Source organism: Crotalus tigris, unplaced genomic scaffold (genome assembly GCF_016545835.1).
Source record: "Crotalus tigris isolate CLP2741 ecotype Arizona unplaced genomic scaffold, ASM1654583v1 scf7180000023720.1715460, whole genome shotgun sequence".
Lineage (NCBI taxonomy): Eukaryota > Metazoa > Chordata > Lepidosauria > Squamata > Viperidae > Crotalus > Crotalus tigris.
In genome coordinates, this window is record NW_024100139.1 from 1076953 (window position 1) to 1095359 (window position 18407).

The window sequence follows — 18407 nt, forward strand, 5'->3', positions numbered from 1 at the left end:
AGGGACCACTTTCAACAGAAACAGCAGTGGGGGCTCCTGTTTAGCTTCCTCGTTATATTCAGCTATTTGAAAACTCAGATTTTCTGGAGTGCAGTGCATGTTGAAGAAAGGGCTTGTCCTTCCTTTTTCCAGTGGGCTGTGCAACCTCCTGCAGCTTCTCTCGTGCAAAGAGAATTTTGTTAAGTCTTGTTCCTTTGAGTCCAGAGGAGGTTGATGAGTACCTGGGGCATAGCAGTCCATGAGTGTAGCAGTCTGAATGAAGCCTGCGTGAGAACTAGAGAGCGTGGCTTGCTCCTCATAGAAGGCGTGAAGGTTTGTGATTTGTCTTCCCAGGGTATAATTGCTCCGAGGAGTTCTACAATGTTTATTTGTGTGAATGCTCATTTTTCTTGAATCCTCTTGTGAAGCTATGCTCTTTTGAGTAATTTGATGTTATTGTCAACCTTTGGTTAAAGTATATTAATAACTATTGTTAAGAAGAACTCTTAATGCTGCCATTGGTCTTCTCTCCCAGAATTTGATCCAAGTGATGAGTTTCTGCTATATTAAGCGGCTCTTGCAAACCATCATTGTGAAATTTTTCGTTCACGGAATCCATTGAGGCCAACGGAATCATGGGTCCTTCCCCCCAGTTCCCAGGCTCTGCAGTGCAGAGGGAGGAGCTGGTCATTGGAGGGAATTCTCAGAAATGGCTCCCCTGATCTGCACCACAGAGGTGGTGGAACTGGAAAAAGAAGAACATGGGGTGGGGTTAAGGGGCCGGATCAGGGGTGGGCAACTATGCCAAAATTGACCTGTGGACTTCAACTCCCAGAATTCCTGAGCCAGCATGGAACTGAAGTCCACAGTTCATAAAATTGATATAGTTGCCCATCCCTGGGCTGGATGGTCACTGAGGAGACTCCACCTTCAGCTTCCTGGGTGAGTCTTGGCCAGCCACAGCCCAGCCCCCTGCTGGGAGGGAGGGAATAGGAAGGAGTGCAGGGTGTGCTGAGTAAAAAATGGGCTGAAAATCTCACCCATGAGATGTGCTAGGAACTGGCTCTCCTCTGGATTTAGACACAGATGGCTTACAAAAACGAGACAAGAAAGTAACTTTCTAAAATTAGCAACTCTGGGAGCTTAGAGGAAAAGTGTCGATGTTGGGATGTGATCAATGAGGATTGCTTTAGCAGATTTGGGCATATTAAGAGGGCACCTAGATGAACTTGGGCCAATCACTCTCTCTTAGCCCTAGGAAGGAGGCAATGGCAAACCACTCCCCCACCCCCCAAAAAATCCCAAGAAAACTGCAGGGACCTATCCAGAGAGTCTCCGAGAATCAGATACAATTGTTTAGATTTTTTTTAAAAAAGCACCTAGGTAGTAAAGTACATGCAGAGCCGGGACAAGAGGAATGCAGCCATCCTTCTTCATCTGAGGGGTCCTTGGGGCTGTTTTCTTGTAGATGTTTCATTACCAGAACTAGGTAACGTCATCCGGGCTAGCTAGTTTGGGTAATGAAACCTCTGCAAGAAAACGGCCAAGTTCAAAGCGCACCAAGAACCCCTCATTTCAACCCTGAGTTACAAACATTCTCCTCTACTGGTAGCTTCTTGATCCCTCAGCATCAGCGACAGTGTCCTTCTGGCCCATGGGCAGGGTGAGAATGGGGGGCATGGTGCTGTGGTTCCCTGTGCCCAGTGGGAGCTTAGCTGGTCCAGAATAGGGGCAGGCCACTTTTGCTCTGCGAACGGCACTGGCTTCTGGGGCAATTCAGAGTGCTGGTTGCCAACTCTAAAGGCCTTTGTGGCACACAGCCTGGTTACCTGAAGGGTTTTTCATAGCATCGCTTGATCTGTGCAACCCGGCAGGGCTGGCGTGCACCAGGCCCCATCCATTCAGCTGATGGGATGGCAGAAGCAGCCTTTTCAGTCACGGCACAGAGAGGGAGGCTCGTTTCCAGTGAAAACTGCTTAGGGTTGTTTAACATTGGATGAATCTATAAATTTCATGAATAAGCACGTGTATGTTTAAGAATATTGGCTTCCTTGACGTGATCCTGTGTTTTTGAAAAATTGTTTTATAGAAAGAACAAATTGTCTTTAGGAAGGCAGACAAACTCCTCCTCAACAATTATGTTTGCTGCCGTCATAAGATTTTTCTGTCTAAATCTTTTCTCTCTCTCATAAGATGTGGCCAGGAAGGCGCTCTGGTGATTGTGATCTGCATGGAGAGCAGCACTGCCCCCGGGCTGTTGTCTTTTCATCCTTTGCTCCCCTTCAGCCGTCTTCTCTTTGAACAGACTTGCCCTTCAGGGAATGTGGCTGGGAAACATTTGGGCCAGCGGGGCAAAGAGGCACAGTTGTTGATTAATGACTGCAATGTCTCCCCCCCCCCCAAAAAAAGCATGGTATTTGGGATATGAGCCAAGAAGTTTGGAAGATTTTGAATTATTTTATATGAATTTTCCTGGAAGCACCATTAATTTGCTGCTTTTCCACAATGCTTAAGAGCCCTTTAATTTGACAGGGCAAATATTAAATCCTGCCGAGATACTCTGTAAGTGGGGGAAGATCTAGAGATTCCAGAAAAAGCAAATTTTGGGGCTCCTCCCTTGAACCTTTGCACACATCCTAGAATTCTTTTCATACCTGGAGCCAGCATTAGGCTACGGGTGAACCACAGAGTGGCTTGCAAGTAAACAAGCAAAATACCGAGGAAAGTGGAATGATACAGACAGCACCGAGGGTGACTTTCCAGATTCAGCAAATAAAAAGTAAATGTTGCTAGAAAAGGATGGTGTCAGGACCCGCTGCTGTCTGATTCTGCATCAAGAGGGAGGCAGATCTGTGGAGTCGCTTTTGACATAAGGTTATGTAAGTCACAGGGGAGATGGACGGCATAACATTTTAATAAATAAGTGTACTTTATTAAAGATATTATAGAGTGAGGAAGATGATTTGGATTACCCGGGCAAAGGGAGCTGAAACTTTTTTTAAGCCTTGGGAAACAAGATAAGCCTTGAAGTGGATCAGGCAGAGACCCCCTGATTCTCTGCGATGAAAGAAAGGGGTGGGGGGAGGCAGCCTGATCAGGCTTGCCCAATTCTGTGACTGGAGCCGGTCTCAATCAAGGGCCTGCTCGCCTTTCGGTGGAGCTGGTTTCATGGTCTGGCCTAGCAAGTGTGATTGGCAGACAATAGGGGAAATAGCACTCTTTTGTTTTCTCCCTGCTGTGCTGAGCTTAAAAAGAGAACAACAAATAACTAGAGGAAAAGAAGTGATAAAGGAGCAATAAGATCATATAAGAAAATGAGATAAAAAGTTTGACAAAGTGCTCAGTGCATTTCAGAGCATATGTGATGTATTTTTAATCCATTTCTTTCTGAGAAGCAATGTGTTGTTGTTGTTAATTGCGAAGTCGTGTCCGACCCATCGGGACCCCATGGACAACATTCCTCCAGGCCTTCCTGTCCTCTACCATCTTCTGGAGTCCATTTAAGCTCACATCTACTGCTTCAGTGACTCCATCCAGCCACCTCATTCTCTGTCGTCCCTTCTTCTCTTGCCCTCCATCTTTCCCAGCATTAGGCTTTTCTTCAGTGAGTCCTTCCTTCTCATTAGGTGGCCAAAGTCCTTGAGTTTCAACCTCAGGATCTGGCCTTCTAAAGAGCAGTCAGGGTTGATCTCCTCTAGGACTGACCAGTTTGATCGCCTTGCAGTCCAAGGGACTCGCAGGAGTCTTCTCCAGCACCATAGTTCAAAGGCCTCCATTCTTTGGCGCTTGGCCTTTCTTATGGTCCAACTTTCACAGCCATACATTGCAACTGGGAAAACCATGGCCCTGACTATACGCACTTTTGTTGGCAGGGTGATATCCCTGCTTTTTAGTATGCTGTCTAGATTTGCCATAGCTTTCCTCCCCAGGAGCAAGTGTCTTTTAATTCTTGGCTGCAGTCCCCATCTGAAGTGATGTTGGAGCCCAGGAAAATAAAATCTGTCACTACCTCCATTTCTTCCCCATCTATTTGCCAGGAATTGAGAGGGTCGGATGCCATGATTTTGGTTTTCTTAATGTTGAGTTTCAAGCCAACTTTTGCACTTCCCTTCACCTGCATCAAGAGGCTCTTTAGTTTCTCTTCACTTTCTGCCATTAGAGTGGTATCATCTGCATATCTTAGGTTGTTGATATTTCTCCCTGCAATCTTAATTCCAACTTTTGATTCATCTAGCCCTGCCTTTCTCATGATGTGCTCTGCATATAAGTTAAATAGGCAGGGCGACAGTATACAGCCTTGCCGGACTCCTTTTCCAATTTTGAATCAATCAGTGGTTCCGTGTTCGGTTCTCACTGTTGCTTCTTGACCCGCATATAGGTTTCTCAAGAGACAAATGAGATGGTCTGGTACTCCCATCTCTTTAAGAACTGGCCACAATTTGTTGTGATCCACACAATCAAAGGCTTTTGCATAGTCAATGAAGCAGAAGTAGATGTTTTTCTGGAACTCCATAGCTTTCTCCATGATCCAGCATATGTTGGCAATTTGATCTCTAGTTCCTCTGCCTCTTCGAAATCCTGCCTGTACTTCTGGTAGTTCTCGATCCACATACTGCTGGAGTCTAGCTGGTAGGATTTTAAGCATAACTTTACTAGCATGTGAAATGAGTGCAATGGTGCGATAGTTTGAACATTCTTTGACATTGCCTTTCTTTGGAATTGGAATGTAAACAAACCTTTTCCAATCCCCGTGGCCACTGTTGAGTTTTCCAAATTTGCTGGCAAATTGAGTGTAGTACTTTAACTGCATCGTCTTTTAAGATTTTAAATAGCTCAGCTGGAAAACTGTCACCTCCACTTGCTTTGTTGTTGCTCAGATTTCCTAAGGCCCATTTCACTTCACATTCTAGGATGTCTGACTCGAGGTCAGTGACCATCTCACTGTGGTTATCTGGGATGTTAAGCTCATTCTTGTATAGTTCTTCTGTGTAGTTTTGCCATCTCTTCTTAATCTCTTCTGCCTCTGTTCGGTCCCTGCCATTATGGTCCTTTATCATGCCCATCTTTGCATGAAACGTTTCCTTCATATCTCCAATTTTCTTGAAGAGATCTCTGGTCCTCCCTATTCTGTTGTTTTCTTCTATTTCTTTGCACTGTTCATTTAAGAAGGTATTCTTATCTCTTCTAGCTATTCTCTGGAATTCTGCATTCAATTGGGTGTATCTTTCTCTTTCTCCCTTGCCTTTCGCTTCCCTTCTTTCCTCAGCTATTTGCAAAGCTTCCTCCAACAGCCATTTTGCTTTCTTGCATTTCTTTTTCTTTGGGATGGTTTTAGTTGCTACCTCTTGTACATAGTTCTTCAGGCATTCTGTCTATCAGATCTAATTCCTTAAATCTATCTAAAGCTATGAGCTATGTTGTGCAGGGCCACCCAAGATGGATAGGTCATAGCAGAGAGTTCTAACAAAATGTGATCCACTGGAGAAGGAAATGGCAAACCACTCCAGTATCTTTGCCATGAAAACCCCATGGACAGCAATGTGTACCACACTAAAAAAAAATGGAAATTTGCCCAAATACATTGCACATTTTTAATATTCTGTTTCATGCCTCTTAAGAGATTTCTTTCTTTATTGCTAAATTTTAAAAGAATTACCTGCAAGACTTCTAGAGCAACAGAGTTAGTTTTGCTTTGCCATTACCATGCAGTGTATTCAGTAAAGAGTAAGATTTTCAGAGACGGAATGAACCTGGAGTTTTATTTGGATTCTTGAGCTGGATGTTGATATTCCTGTTCTTAAATTTTGCCCAGATCAGTATTTCTCAATCTTGGCAACTTGAAGATATCTGGACTTCAGTTCCCAGAATTCCCCAGCCAGCTGAGCCAAGTTGCCAAGACTGAGAAACACTGGCCTAGATAAAGCACTGCAAAATACTGTGCTACCTCTATTAAACTGCAGAGTCCAGAATTAGCCGTGGCCATCAAGTCTGCTGCTCAGTACAGGAATCCAAATTAAAGCAACCATTTTCCTGGTCCAGCTACAAACAAGCTTGCTGAGTAAAGAAAAGCAATGACAAAATTTCCTGTGATTTTGGATATTAGATATCCTTCCACTTCATCCGATGAACATTCAGGTTGCAGCAAGCTGCTGTAGAAAGAATTTCAAATCAGGAGTGCTAAATATATCCAGGTTTTCACAATTGTTTCTTTCTCATACATGTGAGAGAAAATTAAAATTCACAGTAACGTCAGGTTGAATCAGAAATGGTTCCTTTTCTGAGGTGTTAATACTCTGAGAAGATGACAAGCCTGCTAAGGGAGGGAGGGCAGGGAGAGAAAGATGCTTACATGGGAGACAAAGTCCAAGTGGGTTGTGACAAAATCACACACATTCCCTCACCACACAGGGCTGTCTCCTCCTTGGAAGCTTCCCAAAAATCAGTTTGAATTAAAAATGGGCAGATCTCATCTTGAGAAGAGCATTCTTGATTTTGCAGAAATTGCAAGAATATGAAACGGCTGCAGTTGTATGCATTTTTGAGTTTGAGTTATTCATTCAAATTAGGGTAATCCTCCTATCCTTGTATATAACTATATCCAAATTAAAATACTGAACCAAAATAAAAAGAGAAAATGCTGATAGAATTTCTTAGCAATTGCAGTAAGGCAAAGTGTGTACCAGAAACAAAACAAGGGTTGGTTATGATTGTAAAAAGATCTGTCATTAGGCAGCCTAAGAGCACACGATGGTAACTACCCAACTTCAGCATGGATTTATCAAGATCAAATCTTGTCATCCCATCCCAAGTTTTGATCAGGTAATGTCTTAATGGACTGTGGAAATGGAATAGACATATCTCTTCTTCAGCAAAGTACCCCATGGGGTACGAGCCTTTTAGTTAAGTGTGAGTTGGAGGGTATGACAATTAAATGATTTCTCATCAACAGGAAGAGATATTGTGTGGAACACTAAAATATTTTATTAGAGAAGAAGTGGAAGGAATATTAATCAAATCTTCCAATGAAGAACTAATAGCTCCAATGGATAGTTTCTCCCTTTATTTATGTATGTATGTATGTATGTATGTATGTATGTATTTATTTATTTATGAGACTTATGTACCGCTTTAAGTGCAAGCACTCTCTAAGCGGTGTACACCAGTAAGCAATGTATATATATATTTACATTGCCCCCAACAATCTGGGTCCTCATTTTACCTACCCTGGAAGGATGGAAGGCTGAGTCAACCTTGAGCCGGTGAGATTTGAACCGCTGACCTGTCCTATTTCTCCCTGTCCTATTCTTCTTTTTTAAAGGTTGTGGGCAGAGCTTCAATAAAATGTCTAATACATTTTAGGCGTTTTATTATTCTATTCTATTTTGAATTACCCTTTGGGGGGAGGAAGGAAAGTATTGTATTTGGCAGCCCCTAAACTTCTAAAGGGTCTCAAGCTGAGCAGACTAGTATGCAGACTGTCTCTTTGGAAAAGAGGTCAAAAGAGTTGGGAATGCCAAGGAGAAAAATGGCAGATAGTGGTGCATCAAAGTCAGCTCCAGTTTCCTTCCTTCCTTCCTTCCTTCCTTCCTTCCTTCCTTCCTTCCTTCCTTCCTTCCTTCCTTCCTTCCTTCCTTCCTTCCTTCCCACATAGATCTGTATCATAGATGGCAGTTCTTCTGAATAGAAGAAAGCAGTCTTGTATATATAAAAGATGATAGCCATGTAGAAATCATGAGGATTTGACTGAAACCCAACTCAAGAACCAGCAGTTCTTCGGGAGGTGGCAGGCCCTGAGTTCAGTCACCAGCAGCACTTTTTGGCCAGATACAGTTGAGCCAAGAGGATAAAAGCGTCCTTAGGTGAAAAGCTGCTTGTGGGCAGGCAGTTGTCTAAAATGGTCATCCCAGCAATTTGTAAGGTCCTGCCGCTTCTCAGGAAAGCATGACTTTTTTTTTAATTGAAAATTTTTAAAATTTTACAAAAAAGAAAAACAACCCCACCCAACCCACCCCAACCCTCCCACTCCCTCCCTCGACCTTCCCAGAGCTGAATATAGGCTTAATTAAAATTTCTTAAGTTTCTTAAAATCTTAAAAAGAAGAATATAAACCATAAGTAAGTCTAAATACAATACTTATACAATTTATAAAATAATTAACAATAATATATATATGTAAAGTAGAAGAGCAGCGGCGGGGGGGCGCCTCCATCGGGCACCGGCCGCCCTTCCGCTCGCTCGCCCGCCCGCCCGCCGCGGAAGGGAGGAGGAAGGGAGGAAAGCATGACTCTTGAAACAAACGGATCTTTTCAAAAGGATCTTTTACTGAGAGAAAGTGATTGCAGAGAAGCCAGGCGGAATTTGAAGTTCCCACGTGAATCATTAAGCTAATTCCCCCATGTTCAAACCCTACCCCAATGCCCCGGTCCAACTCCTCCCCCCGGGATGATGCCGTAGGGCATTGCATGCCAAAATAATTAGACACGGCCAATTTCCCCCCCCCCTCATGCCATCACTCTGTTGAATTCCTAATTCTCACAGTACTGTCTTATGTCTATATACATTTACCCAAGTTGTATGTCTGTAGTAGTATTATCCTTCTCATCTTGTCTACTACCCATTCTTATTGGTACAGCCGGGGGATGCTTCTGCAGCCCAATTGGGCCACGGGGGAGGGCTGCAGAAGCGTTCCCCGGCCTCAAATCCGGGCGGCAGTGGCCTGGAAAAGGCCTCCGGAGCCCAGATCGAGCCGCGGCAGGGCGCGAAAGCTTCCAAGGGCCTGATCCAAGCCTCAGAGGGATTTTCCTAGCCATTTGCGCAAGGGAACACTCTGTTCCTGGCGCAAACAACTAGGAAAATGCCTCCAAGGCTTGGATCAGGCCCTTGGAAGCTCTGTTCCGGGTGACAGCAGCTTGGAGCAGTCCTCCAAGGGCTGGACCCAACCTCCGGAGAAGCCTCCCTGGCCTCCATTCCAGGCTGTTTGGATGAGGGCTCCGAGGCTCTGGGGATAACAGGGTCATTTTGTCCCCCAGCGTGGTGAGCTCCAGCGGGCTGGACATGGGTGTGAGGGGCCTGGCCTTCTCCCAGGCAGAAAGGAGTTGGGGATAGGAGCAGGAGACAGGCACCTTTCACGTAGAGAATGAAAGTTTCTGAGATCCGTGATTTGGCACAACTTCAAACACTCGCATGAGATCACCGACTCCAGAAACTTCCATTCTCGGCATGAAAAACATTTCCAAGCCGACTCTCCTCTCCCTCAAAGGGGAAAAAAACGCAGCAGAGAGGATTTTTGCAAGGTAAGTGAGTCCAGCACGACAGGGAGGGAGGGGGAAGCAGTTGTAAGGAGTAAGGGGGGGAATAGGGTGAATGTTGCAGTGCCCCTGAAGGGCGAACGACTGCCATGGTGCTGCAATATTCGTAACTTCGGGACACGTAACTTTGAACGAGCGTTAAGTGAACGCTCGTAACTCAGGGATTACCTTTATATTATAACAGAAGATAATAGAATAATAGAGTTGGAAGGAACCTTGGAGGTCTTCTAGTCCAACTCCCTGCTCAAGCAGAAGAACCTTACGATTATCATTACTTTGTTGCTTTGCATGTACATTGAGAGCTTTTGGACTGGAGACATATTCCCTGTGTGTCTAATCACACTTGGCCAAGTAAAGTATTCTGTTCTGTTCTGTTCCGTTCCATTCCATTCCATCTCTATTCTGACAGAAAACCATCTTCAGCAATGTCTAGTGATCTGAATATGTTCAGTGAAAGTTTTTCTTTTGGGAAAGCACTACTCCCAAATACTTTATTAATTCTGGCCCATCTTAATCTCTCAGTGGTTTTTGATGCCATCAGTCATGGAGTCCTTCTGGATTAGTGAGGCAGCCATATAAGCTGAGCTACATTGTTAACATGTAAAAGCTGGTAGAAAAGTAGAGGGCAATATATGGTTTCTTGTGAGGAATGAGTGATTGCAAAAGAAGCAAAATGTCTGTTTATAAGACATGCTTCTGCCACAGTGTATAAGCGCAAGAGTTGGGTATGTCAGGAGAAACAAAAATGTATTAGATGTGGGATGCTTATTGTATTGTTTAAACAAGAGGAAAGTTGAATGGGGGGGAATATGAGGATGGACTGAATTTTAATCTGAATGAGCAGTGTGAAAGAAGCATTTTGAAACAGGCATGGGTGCAAAGAGAACAAAATGAGGATTGACTTACAAGCATATATGAACGGAGGGTACCTGGGTTGAAAGGAATGGAAACCGAGGTTGGATTGGATGGAGTTCGTGAGAAACTTGAAAATGAAAAGAGGAGGACTTAAAATAAGCCATATATGGAAATGCTGAAAGCAAGAAAGATTAGAGAAAGGCACAGAGGGATAATGATATTGGATTAAACTAAACTTTGTTGCACTTCTTTTCTCTTATTCTTAATTCCTCCCTTTAATTTCTTCCGGTGCTAAGTCTTTGCTCCGGAACGCTGATGATAAAAGCATGTTATGTTCCCAGTGTCTGATGTTCTTGCTGCATCTTTTTCCACAGAGTCGGATGGCCGAAAGCCTTCGTCTTTTTGACTCCATTTGCAACAACAACTGGTTTATTAACACCTCCCTCATCCTTTTCCTGAATAAGAAGGATCTTCTGGCAGAGAAAATTCGCCGAATCCCGCTAACGGTCTGTTTTCCTGAGTACAAGGGCCAAAATACGTACGAAGAGGCGGCTGTCTATATCCAGCGCCAGTTTGAGGACTTGAATCGCAACAAGGAGACCAAGGAGATTTATTCACATTTCACTTGTGCTACTGACACCAGTAACATCCAATTTGTGTTTGATGCGGTGACAGACGTCATCATTCAGAACAACCTAAAATATATTGGCCTTTGCTAAGGATCCTCTGAGGAAATGAGCCTGGCTTCGTGTGGCGATGCAAAATAGGCAGATCCCTCCATTCACAGAGGAAAAAAACAGGGCACACTTGGAAGATCCAGTTATGGAGGGGAGACTTTGCCTGGCGCACGTTCACAGATCCCTTCAGCTGCCTCCATGTTTTCACAAAAAGAAACGGCGGCACACCTTCCTGCAAATGGTGGTTTTGAACCAAACCGAAAAGTTTTCACCGTCCCAGCCTCATGGGCTCATTCTGTGTCATTTCCTTTCCTGCAGTGGCAGAGCCACCCTGTCCTATTTGGGATGAGACAGATCATGGTCTTTCCTGTCCTAGAAACCAGCTTCCTGTTGGGAAGAAGGCAGAGCCGGCATGCGAGACGCAGGATGTGTCGGGAGTCCCTTGCCAGAACAGGCTGGAGAACAGCCTTTCTTTGTCTCCACCCTGGGACCCAGCCTGGTGATCTCGCCCCCACGCACCACCACCCCCGGTCACATTCCTTGCAGCACATGCTAAGCAGATCCCCAGGTACACACATGGTCTTTATGTAACTGTGTATCACGAAATATTCCGCCTGTGGAAGGACCTGATGTGGGGGAACGGTTTGGGAGGGCTCACCTGAGTCATTCAGATTTTCAGATTGTGCAGCATGAAGTAAGAAATGAGTAGAATTACTAAACTGAAGACCAGGCTAGGTCGTGGTCACTATTCTACCAGTGAGGAATTTTATAGGTTGAAAGTTTTTCTTTTCGATCCTTTTTTGCCAAATAATTGTGTCCTTTGACACAATCTCTAAAATAATGAGTGGTTGAATTTTTCTTTTTGAACACAGGTATATGGATTCTTTTTAAGTTATTGTTTTGTGTCTAGATTCTGTGTGTGCCAATGGATAGACTTACTCCTTTGCTTCACAAAAATTCTGAGAAGTACGGCAGCATTTGCAACGGCCTTTCAAAACACAGGAGCCAATGAAACTGTAAAATAGAGCCTTTTAAGTCTTTTTTGGTGTTTATTTTTAAAATGTGTTGTAATTATTAGGTGAACAGATGAGTGATATGAACAATATTTAAATGTCTTGATATTTAAATTTTTAAAACTTAGTGGAATTAAAGAAATGGAAGTGATGCATTTTTCAGTTCTCTGTCATTGTGTTAAAATAATGCTGAATGGCCTCTTCCTCTGGCAAACACATACTTAAGTGGGCCAGAGAAGCTGTTGTGTCTTCACTGGAAAAACCTCACCTGGGGCATGTGGCCAGTGGTCACACAGCTCATCCCCCCCCACATAAGTGTTCTTTCCAATTTCAGTGCAAGCTAAATGTGTAAATATGTATTCAAGAATTGTAAAGCACATCCATGCACTCATAGTCTCAGTCTCTTTCTCTCTCTCTCTCTCTCTCTCTCTCACACACACACACACACACACTCTCTCTCTCTCTCGCCTTCCTTCCCCTCCCTCTGTTTCCCAATTGTATGAACATTAGTGGGAATTCACAGCCAAGGGCTTTAAGAAAAATTTAGCAGAAATAATGTTACAGGCTGTCCACTTTAAGAAAATAAATTCTCTGAATGGTCCTAACTGGTTTGTGGTGTGCTCACTGTTGCTTTGAAGCTTCCTGGTTCCGCACAGGTGGGTTTCGTGGGTATTCCACTTCAGTCAAAGCCAATCGGAGAGCAGCTGTTCCCGCTCTGAGGAAGCAGCCCCACTTGGAGGCAGCAGGAGGCCCAGGACGTGGCTCTTGCAGGGGGGTGAGACGTCTCCATGGCCAGCCCTGCTTGCCACAATGGCCCTTTGGAAGAAAGAGCTGCGCATGGCTGGAATTCTGAGAAAAGAACTTCAGAAACCGGTTTCCCAGCAGGCTCCCTGGGGTTTGGGGTGAGATGGCTGCTTTAATCTCTCTTGTCAATTTGCCACTTTGCACATTTATCTTCAGTGATGTTATGCCTTAGATTTCTTTTTTTCTTGTTTGCCCAGAGTTTCACAGCTTCCTTTGGGCACCCAAACAGATGGTTTAAATAAATAAATGAAATTGGGGAAAAAATGTTTTCCAATCAGATTCCATGATGTGTAACATTAGTGGGGCTGCTATCTGAACTTGTAGGTCCCAGCACAGATTTAGAGAGGGAACAGATTCCCTTCTGGCTGGGAGGCAAGAAGAACAAAGCTAAGAGCAGGAAGCCCCTTCAGCTGGAAATGGGGCCGGCCTGCAAGGAGTGGGATTTGCTACCGAGGTCAATTTGGGGGTGAAGTTTCTGAGACAGTTGTTTTTATATAGAATGTTTAAACCTGTTCTACAAGTTGCAGCAAATTCTAGGCTAGCTCCACAAAACTAGAAGAAAGATGTTAACCGTAAGTATTCCATAAATACTGTATACATCATAATACTCTTCTTTCTATAATCTGTCTTGTCAAATCATCAAAGCCATAAATTGTACATTCTATTTTTCATTTCTACATAAAAAATCTGTAAGAAATTTCCAGTCACCAATACTGTAAATTTGTCTAATCAAAGAAGTTAGTTTATTCATTCCCATTGGCCTTTCTACCTTAATTGCTTTTTACAATGATTGCAGAATTAACACCAGAGCCCTTCCCTTAAAAAAAAATACAAGAATTCCAAATGTAGCAGAATTTCAGATTACCCTTTGTATTTAAATGTATAGCAATATGGACATTTTCTTCTGCTTTTGTTGCATGCATTATGGTGTTGCAATTCACAACCCGGATAAGTGACAGTGATAAGTTTTTAAAAAATTCTCTGGAATTTAGAGTTTAAATTTTATTTAAAAATTGTCCAATTCTCTAGATTCAAAATCCTTAATTAACTGCACCTTATAGTTTTCTTGAATAGATTAGGCTGTTCTAATATCAGTGCACTAAATCAGCAAAAAATAGAATTTGAGGTCTGAAACAACAGCGTGCAAAATGCAACATAAGAGAACTGGTGCTGTTGCCCAGAATGAAACTAAGCCAGGAAATAGCACCTGTTCTAGCAGCTGGGGCGAATTTGTGATTTTACTCTCTAGTTATAAAAGGTGTTGTGGAAAAAATGCTAAAATGTTCAAGAGCTTTTTGTGATCCATCACTCTGAACTAGTGAAAATTAGAGATGGGATTTTAGAATAGATTAATCTCTTGGCTGTAAAGCAGCCCAAGCAATGTGGTGCTCACCAACATCCTTCTGTTCATGCTCCATCTTAGTCCTTTAAAAAAAACACAACAAATTGGTGTTTTTTTAGAAGAAAGAAACAAAGCACCAACCTCGAGCATTGTCTTTACAGAATGTCTTTGAAGGAACAGCCCCACGCAGCCTCCATAACCATTGGAACAACTGAAGTGACTGAGGATTTTCTTTGCAAGTTCCCCCCCCCCCATTAGAAAAGGTAAAACTCAGCTGAGGCAGTGGGGGAAATTCCACCAGCTGCTCTTTTAGTAGACAGATGTTTAGCTGAGTAATCAAGCCCACCCTAGTAGCCATTTGGGGAACAAGGCAGCTGGTTTTTTTGAAGAGCATCTACTGGATTTTTTTAAGTAGTCCGGAATAAAGCAGGCTGTCGTTTAGGCCCCCAGGCAGAGCAGAAGATTGCACAGGGAATCCTTGACTTACAACTGGTTGTTCTATCATGCAACTAAACCAGCATTACTCACTCTGGCACATATTATTGATAGGTATGTGAAATTTGATCATAAATGAGTGCATTGATTAGAAAATGTTTTTTATTATTATTATCATACAGAAAGTCTTCGACCTACTGCCATTTGTTCAGCAACTGTTCTAAGTTTTGACAGCACTGAGCAAGTACGACTTTTGAGTGGTGCTGGGAGTTCTGGTGACTGCAGCCTCGCTGGGGTCTGCGATGCGAGTGCCCAGTGGGTGATGAGGTTGCAGCATCCCACAGTCATGTGGCCACAATGGCTGACATTACCTGCCAGTTTCTCAGAAGCAAAGCCAATGGGGAAATAAGTAGGCAGTTGGAAGTTGCGGTCACATGAGGTCCTTGCTTAACAACCTGTGCAGTCCTTGTTTTATGATGACAGCTGGGACTGTTGGAATTGCTGTCACTATCTGGCATGGTCAAGTGTTGTCACGTGTTATGACTGTATTGTTTAGCAGTGGTGATTCAATCTCAATAGTCTTTGTAAGCTGAGGATTATATTTGTGAATGGTTGCTAACTGAGGCATCACTAAACAAGGAGTGGGTATATAACATGCTGTATCCAAACAAACCATATGGTAGCATAGTATAATGGCCTAATTCAAACAGCTTGCTAAGACAAAGTTCCCACAGCTGAGTGAGCTATTGAATACCTAACCATATTTTAACTTAGTCAACCATGTTGTCCTACCAAAGACAATAGGTCTTTTCCTAGTCTCATTAAATTGCAAACAAACAAAACTTAAGATCACTGCTATATATCTTGTTGTAGAAATGAACAAATAGGAGTGTCAAGCCAGAGGAAAGCTACTGTGTACCAGAAAAGAAGTTGAAATGAAGAATAAGCTACTACTGCAGTCATAGGACACAATCTGGTCATTCTCCAGGTGGGTTGAAATGGCAACTCTCAGAATTCTTGGTCAACATGGCCATCCTGGCTAAGAGTTGCAATTTCAACACATCAGGAGATGCTGGGCTGGAAAAGGCTGCTATAAAACTGCTAAGGAAAGATCTGAGTCATTCACTAGCTCCAGCATTCAGCCTGAAAATGATTTAGCTCTTCTGCTCAACAAGACTTAGCAGGAGTTGAAAAGTGCGCATTCCAATCTGATCAGCCTGCCTGATTCATTGTCCAAGGGCCAGGAAAAACTGGGATCCAAGCCTTTCTTCTGGTAGCCTGGCCAGACATGCAAATATCCTAAGCACCCATTTGCTTCTAAATGTATTCTATACTTAGCGATTATCTTCATGCCTCAAGCTAACCACAAGTTTTGTTTAACCACAGGATAAATCAAAATTAGCTGATTCACACCACACACACTAGCTAAACCCAAGAAACCACATTAAACACTACTATGATTTGTGTCCCCAGACTGAACATGGACCTACACATGCTACTGCCTGACAAGACTGCATTTTCAACAGGGACAGAGTTGTTGTTATTCCTTCAGACTTGCTTTCCATTCTGCAGCCTCCCTTCTTTGCCTGGCATCTTTGCCCATTCAGTGGAGCAGGACCAGCATTTAATTAATTCCAAACACCTCAAGCAGGGAAGTCAGGCTACAAGCTTCAGAGGAGATAGATTCAGAAGGTTTTGTGGGAAGTTTTACATCAAAATATATTTTATTCCTTATAGCGTCTTCATCTTCCTTTAAACATTAACAGAATCCACAATGGACTGAGAATCAGTGTCTCTCCTAGATAATTGATCGTCAAGCTGAAACTAAGTGAATCAAGTAAAAATAGCAAATGGAAGAAAATATTTTACTCAAACTTCTTTAAACCCCCAAATAAATTACCCAGACCTAATCCATATATCAGAGAAGGTCTGTAAACAGAGTTAATTGAAACAGTCTCCCAGTGGAATTGCATGTTCACAAGAATAAACATCACCCACAACATGTACCTACTCAAACCCACGCCCCTCAAGCATCACCCTAGAATCAGCATGCACACACTTCCACATCCAGGACAAGCTGCCCTATGAAACAACCCTGCTGCACCCCATTTTCTCTGCACCTTTTTGCTTTTGGGAATAAATAATTCTCCTTTCCTCACAACTGTCTGGATTTTATTTTTACTTATTCTTGCACAATCCTGGCTCCAGCTGGAACCCCAAATTATTCTTCTGACAGGTTCTGTGCAGCGGTGCTGACATGGCAAAAGTGTAAATATTTGAGGCCATCACACACACTTGCACACATATAAAATACAATTTGAAAGACCCAAAGCTTTCAAGAGATTAAAGATTGTTAAGTTTTTGTATAATAATTAATCTGACCTGTAGGTGTTTCTGATAGTAGTTTCAGCGCATAATGCATGTTCCACCGACAGATATGCACAGGATCATTCAAAAGCTGTGCCAGTGCTGGGATGACTCCATGTTCTACAAAATTCGTCCTAAAATTTGGAGCACCATAAATTCACCTTTCCAGAATCTGGAAAATGTAATGTAGAATAACTTCAATTTCCCTGCTCTTTAAAATGCATTTTTACAAAATACTTACCTGCCAATGCTGTGTGTCGCCATTATGTACAGGACCTCTGTAGTTTTTTGTCGCACAGTTTTATCTTCATCGAGAAGCAGCTTTTTCAAGTTCTCTAGAAAACCTGAAAGGAAGAATTGCATTTATTTATTCCATTTATACCTGCCTTTCAACAAAAGTAAAAATGAGAAAATGAAGAATATAAAAAGGCAATGCAAAGGCAGAATTAAAAACAAATACTAAGCATTATAAAAGAGCAAGAGGATTTCTTAAAAGAAAGGATTACAAAAGAGAGCCCCTAATAATGGCAGAGAGATAAAGTAGATCCTCCGTTACCTTCTGACCAGGCATATATACATATTCCTTGACTTACAACCATTTGTTTAGCAAGATAACAATGCTAGTAAAAAGTGACTTATGACCGGTCCTCACAGATATGACCGACACAGCATTCCCACAGTTATGTGATCAAAATGTAGTGCTTGGCAACAGAATATATTTATTATGGTTGCAGCGTTCCAGGGTCATGTGATTGCCATTTATAGCCTTCCCAGCCAGCTTCTGACAAGCAAAGTCAGACCATGTGATTCACTTTACAACGGCAGTGATTTGCTTAAAGAAAGGTCACAAAAACAGGTATGACTCACTTAACCACCAGCTTACTTAGCAGGAGACATTCTGGCCCCAGTGGGGGGGGGGATCAAAGGTCAAGGACTGTCTGTGGATCAGGAACCCTGCCAGTACATCATGCCTGAACTTTAAGGACATAAGAAGTTGAAAAGGGGATCCTTAGGGAGACAGTTAGCAAAATGCAGGTGTCATAAGGTCCAGCTGCATTCTAAATGCAAATTGCTGAAACAAGAAAAATCAAATGAAATTAGAATTTATATGAGAAAGGGACAAAACCTCAACCATGCTGCCACATTCCCCCCCCCCCAAGGTTCTCCTTGCATCCTTATCATGTTAATAATTTTTCCAAGGCCAGATAAATCAGTGAAATAAATTATAACATACAATTAGTTTATATGGCTTGTTTTTATTTCCAATATAGAATAGGATTGAGCAAAGCCAAATTCTATATGAATTTTCGTATCAAACTGTATTATAAAATTAGCTTTTTCCTTTATGTGGGAATTCATAATAATTAATGATTATTTATAATTTAACTTAAAACTTTTAAATTCAGTTTTAAGTTTAAATATTTTTATTTCTCTTCTGCAGTTACAGGTACATGTTTTCTGGGGTTTTTTTAAAATACGTTTCTACATAAGAGAATAAAATGTGAGCTTAGAAAATATAGGAACAATAATATGTTTTAGTTTCTCCCATCTCTACAATGATTCACCCTGGATAATTAGCTGGGGGAAAAAAGCAAGTTGCAATTGGAATTTCTAGAATTCCTACTCT

General features: G+C 42.5%; 2 protein-coding genes across 5 annotated transcripts in view; one reads left to right on the plus strand and one right to left on the minus strand.

Annotated features, from left to right (window-relative positions):
* Window positions 1-12437, plus strand: part of GNAZ (G protein subunit alpha z) — an 81687-nt gene extending 69250 nt beyond the window's left edge. For all 4 annotated transcript variants that reach the window (XM_039321083.1, XM_039321082.1, XM_039321081.1 and 1 more), the window contains one exon: window positions 10517-12437. In XM_039321083.1, coding sequence (XP_039177017.1) covers window positions 10517-10861 — 345 coding nt within the window. In that variant the 3' untranslated portion in view covers window positions 10862-12437. The remainder of the gene's footprint in view (window positions 1-10516) is intronic.
* The window catches only part of RSPH14 (radial spoke head 14 homolog), a 95973-nt gene that overhangs the window by 74017 nt on the left and 3549 nt on the right, over window positions 1-18407 (minus strand). Inside the window, exons 2-3 of the mRNA XM_039321085.1 lie at window positions 17022-17124; window positions 16796-16914 (exon numbers count right to left, since the gene is read on the minus strand). Coding sequence (XP_039177019.1) covers window positions 16796-16914; window positions 17022-17124 — 222 coding nt within the window. The remainder of the gene's footprint in view (window positions 1-16795; window positions 16915-17021; window positions 17125-18407) is intronic.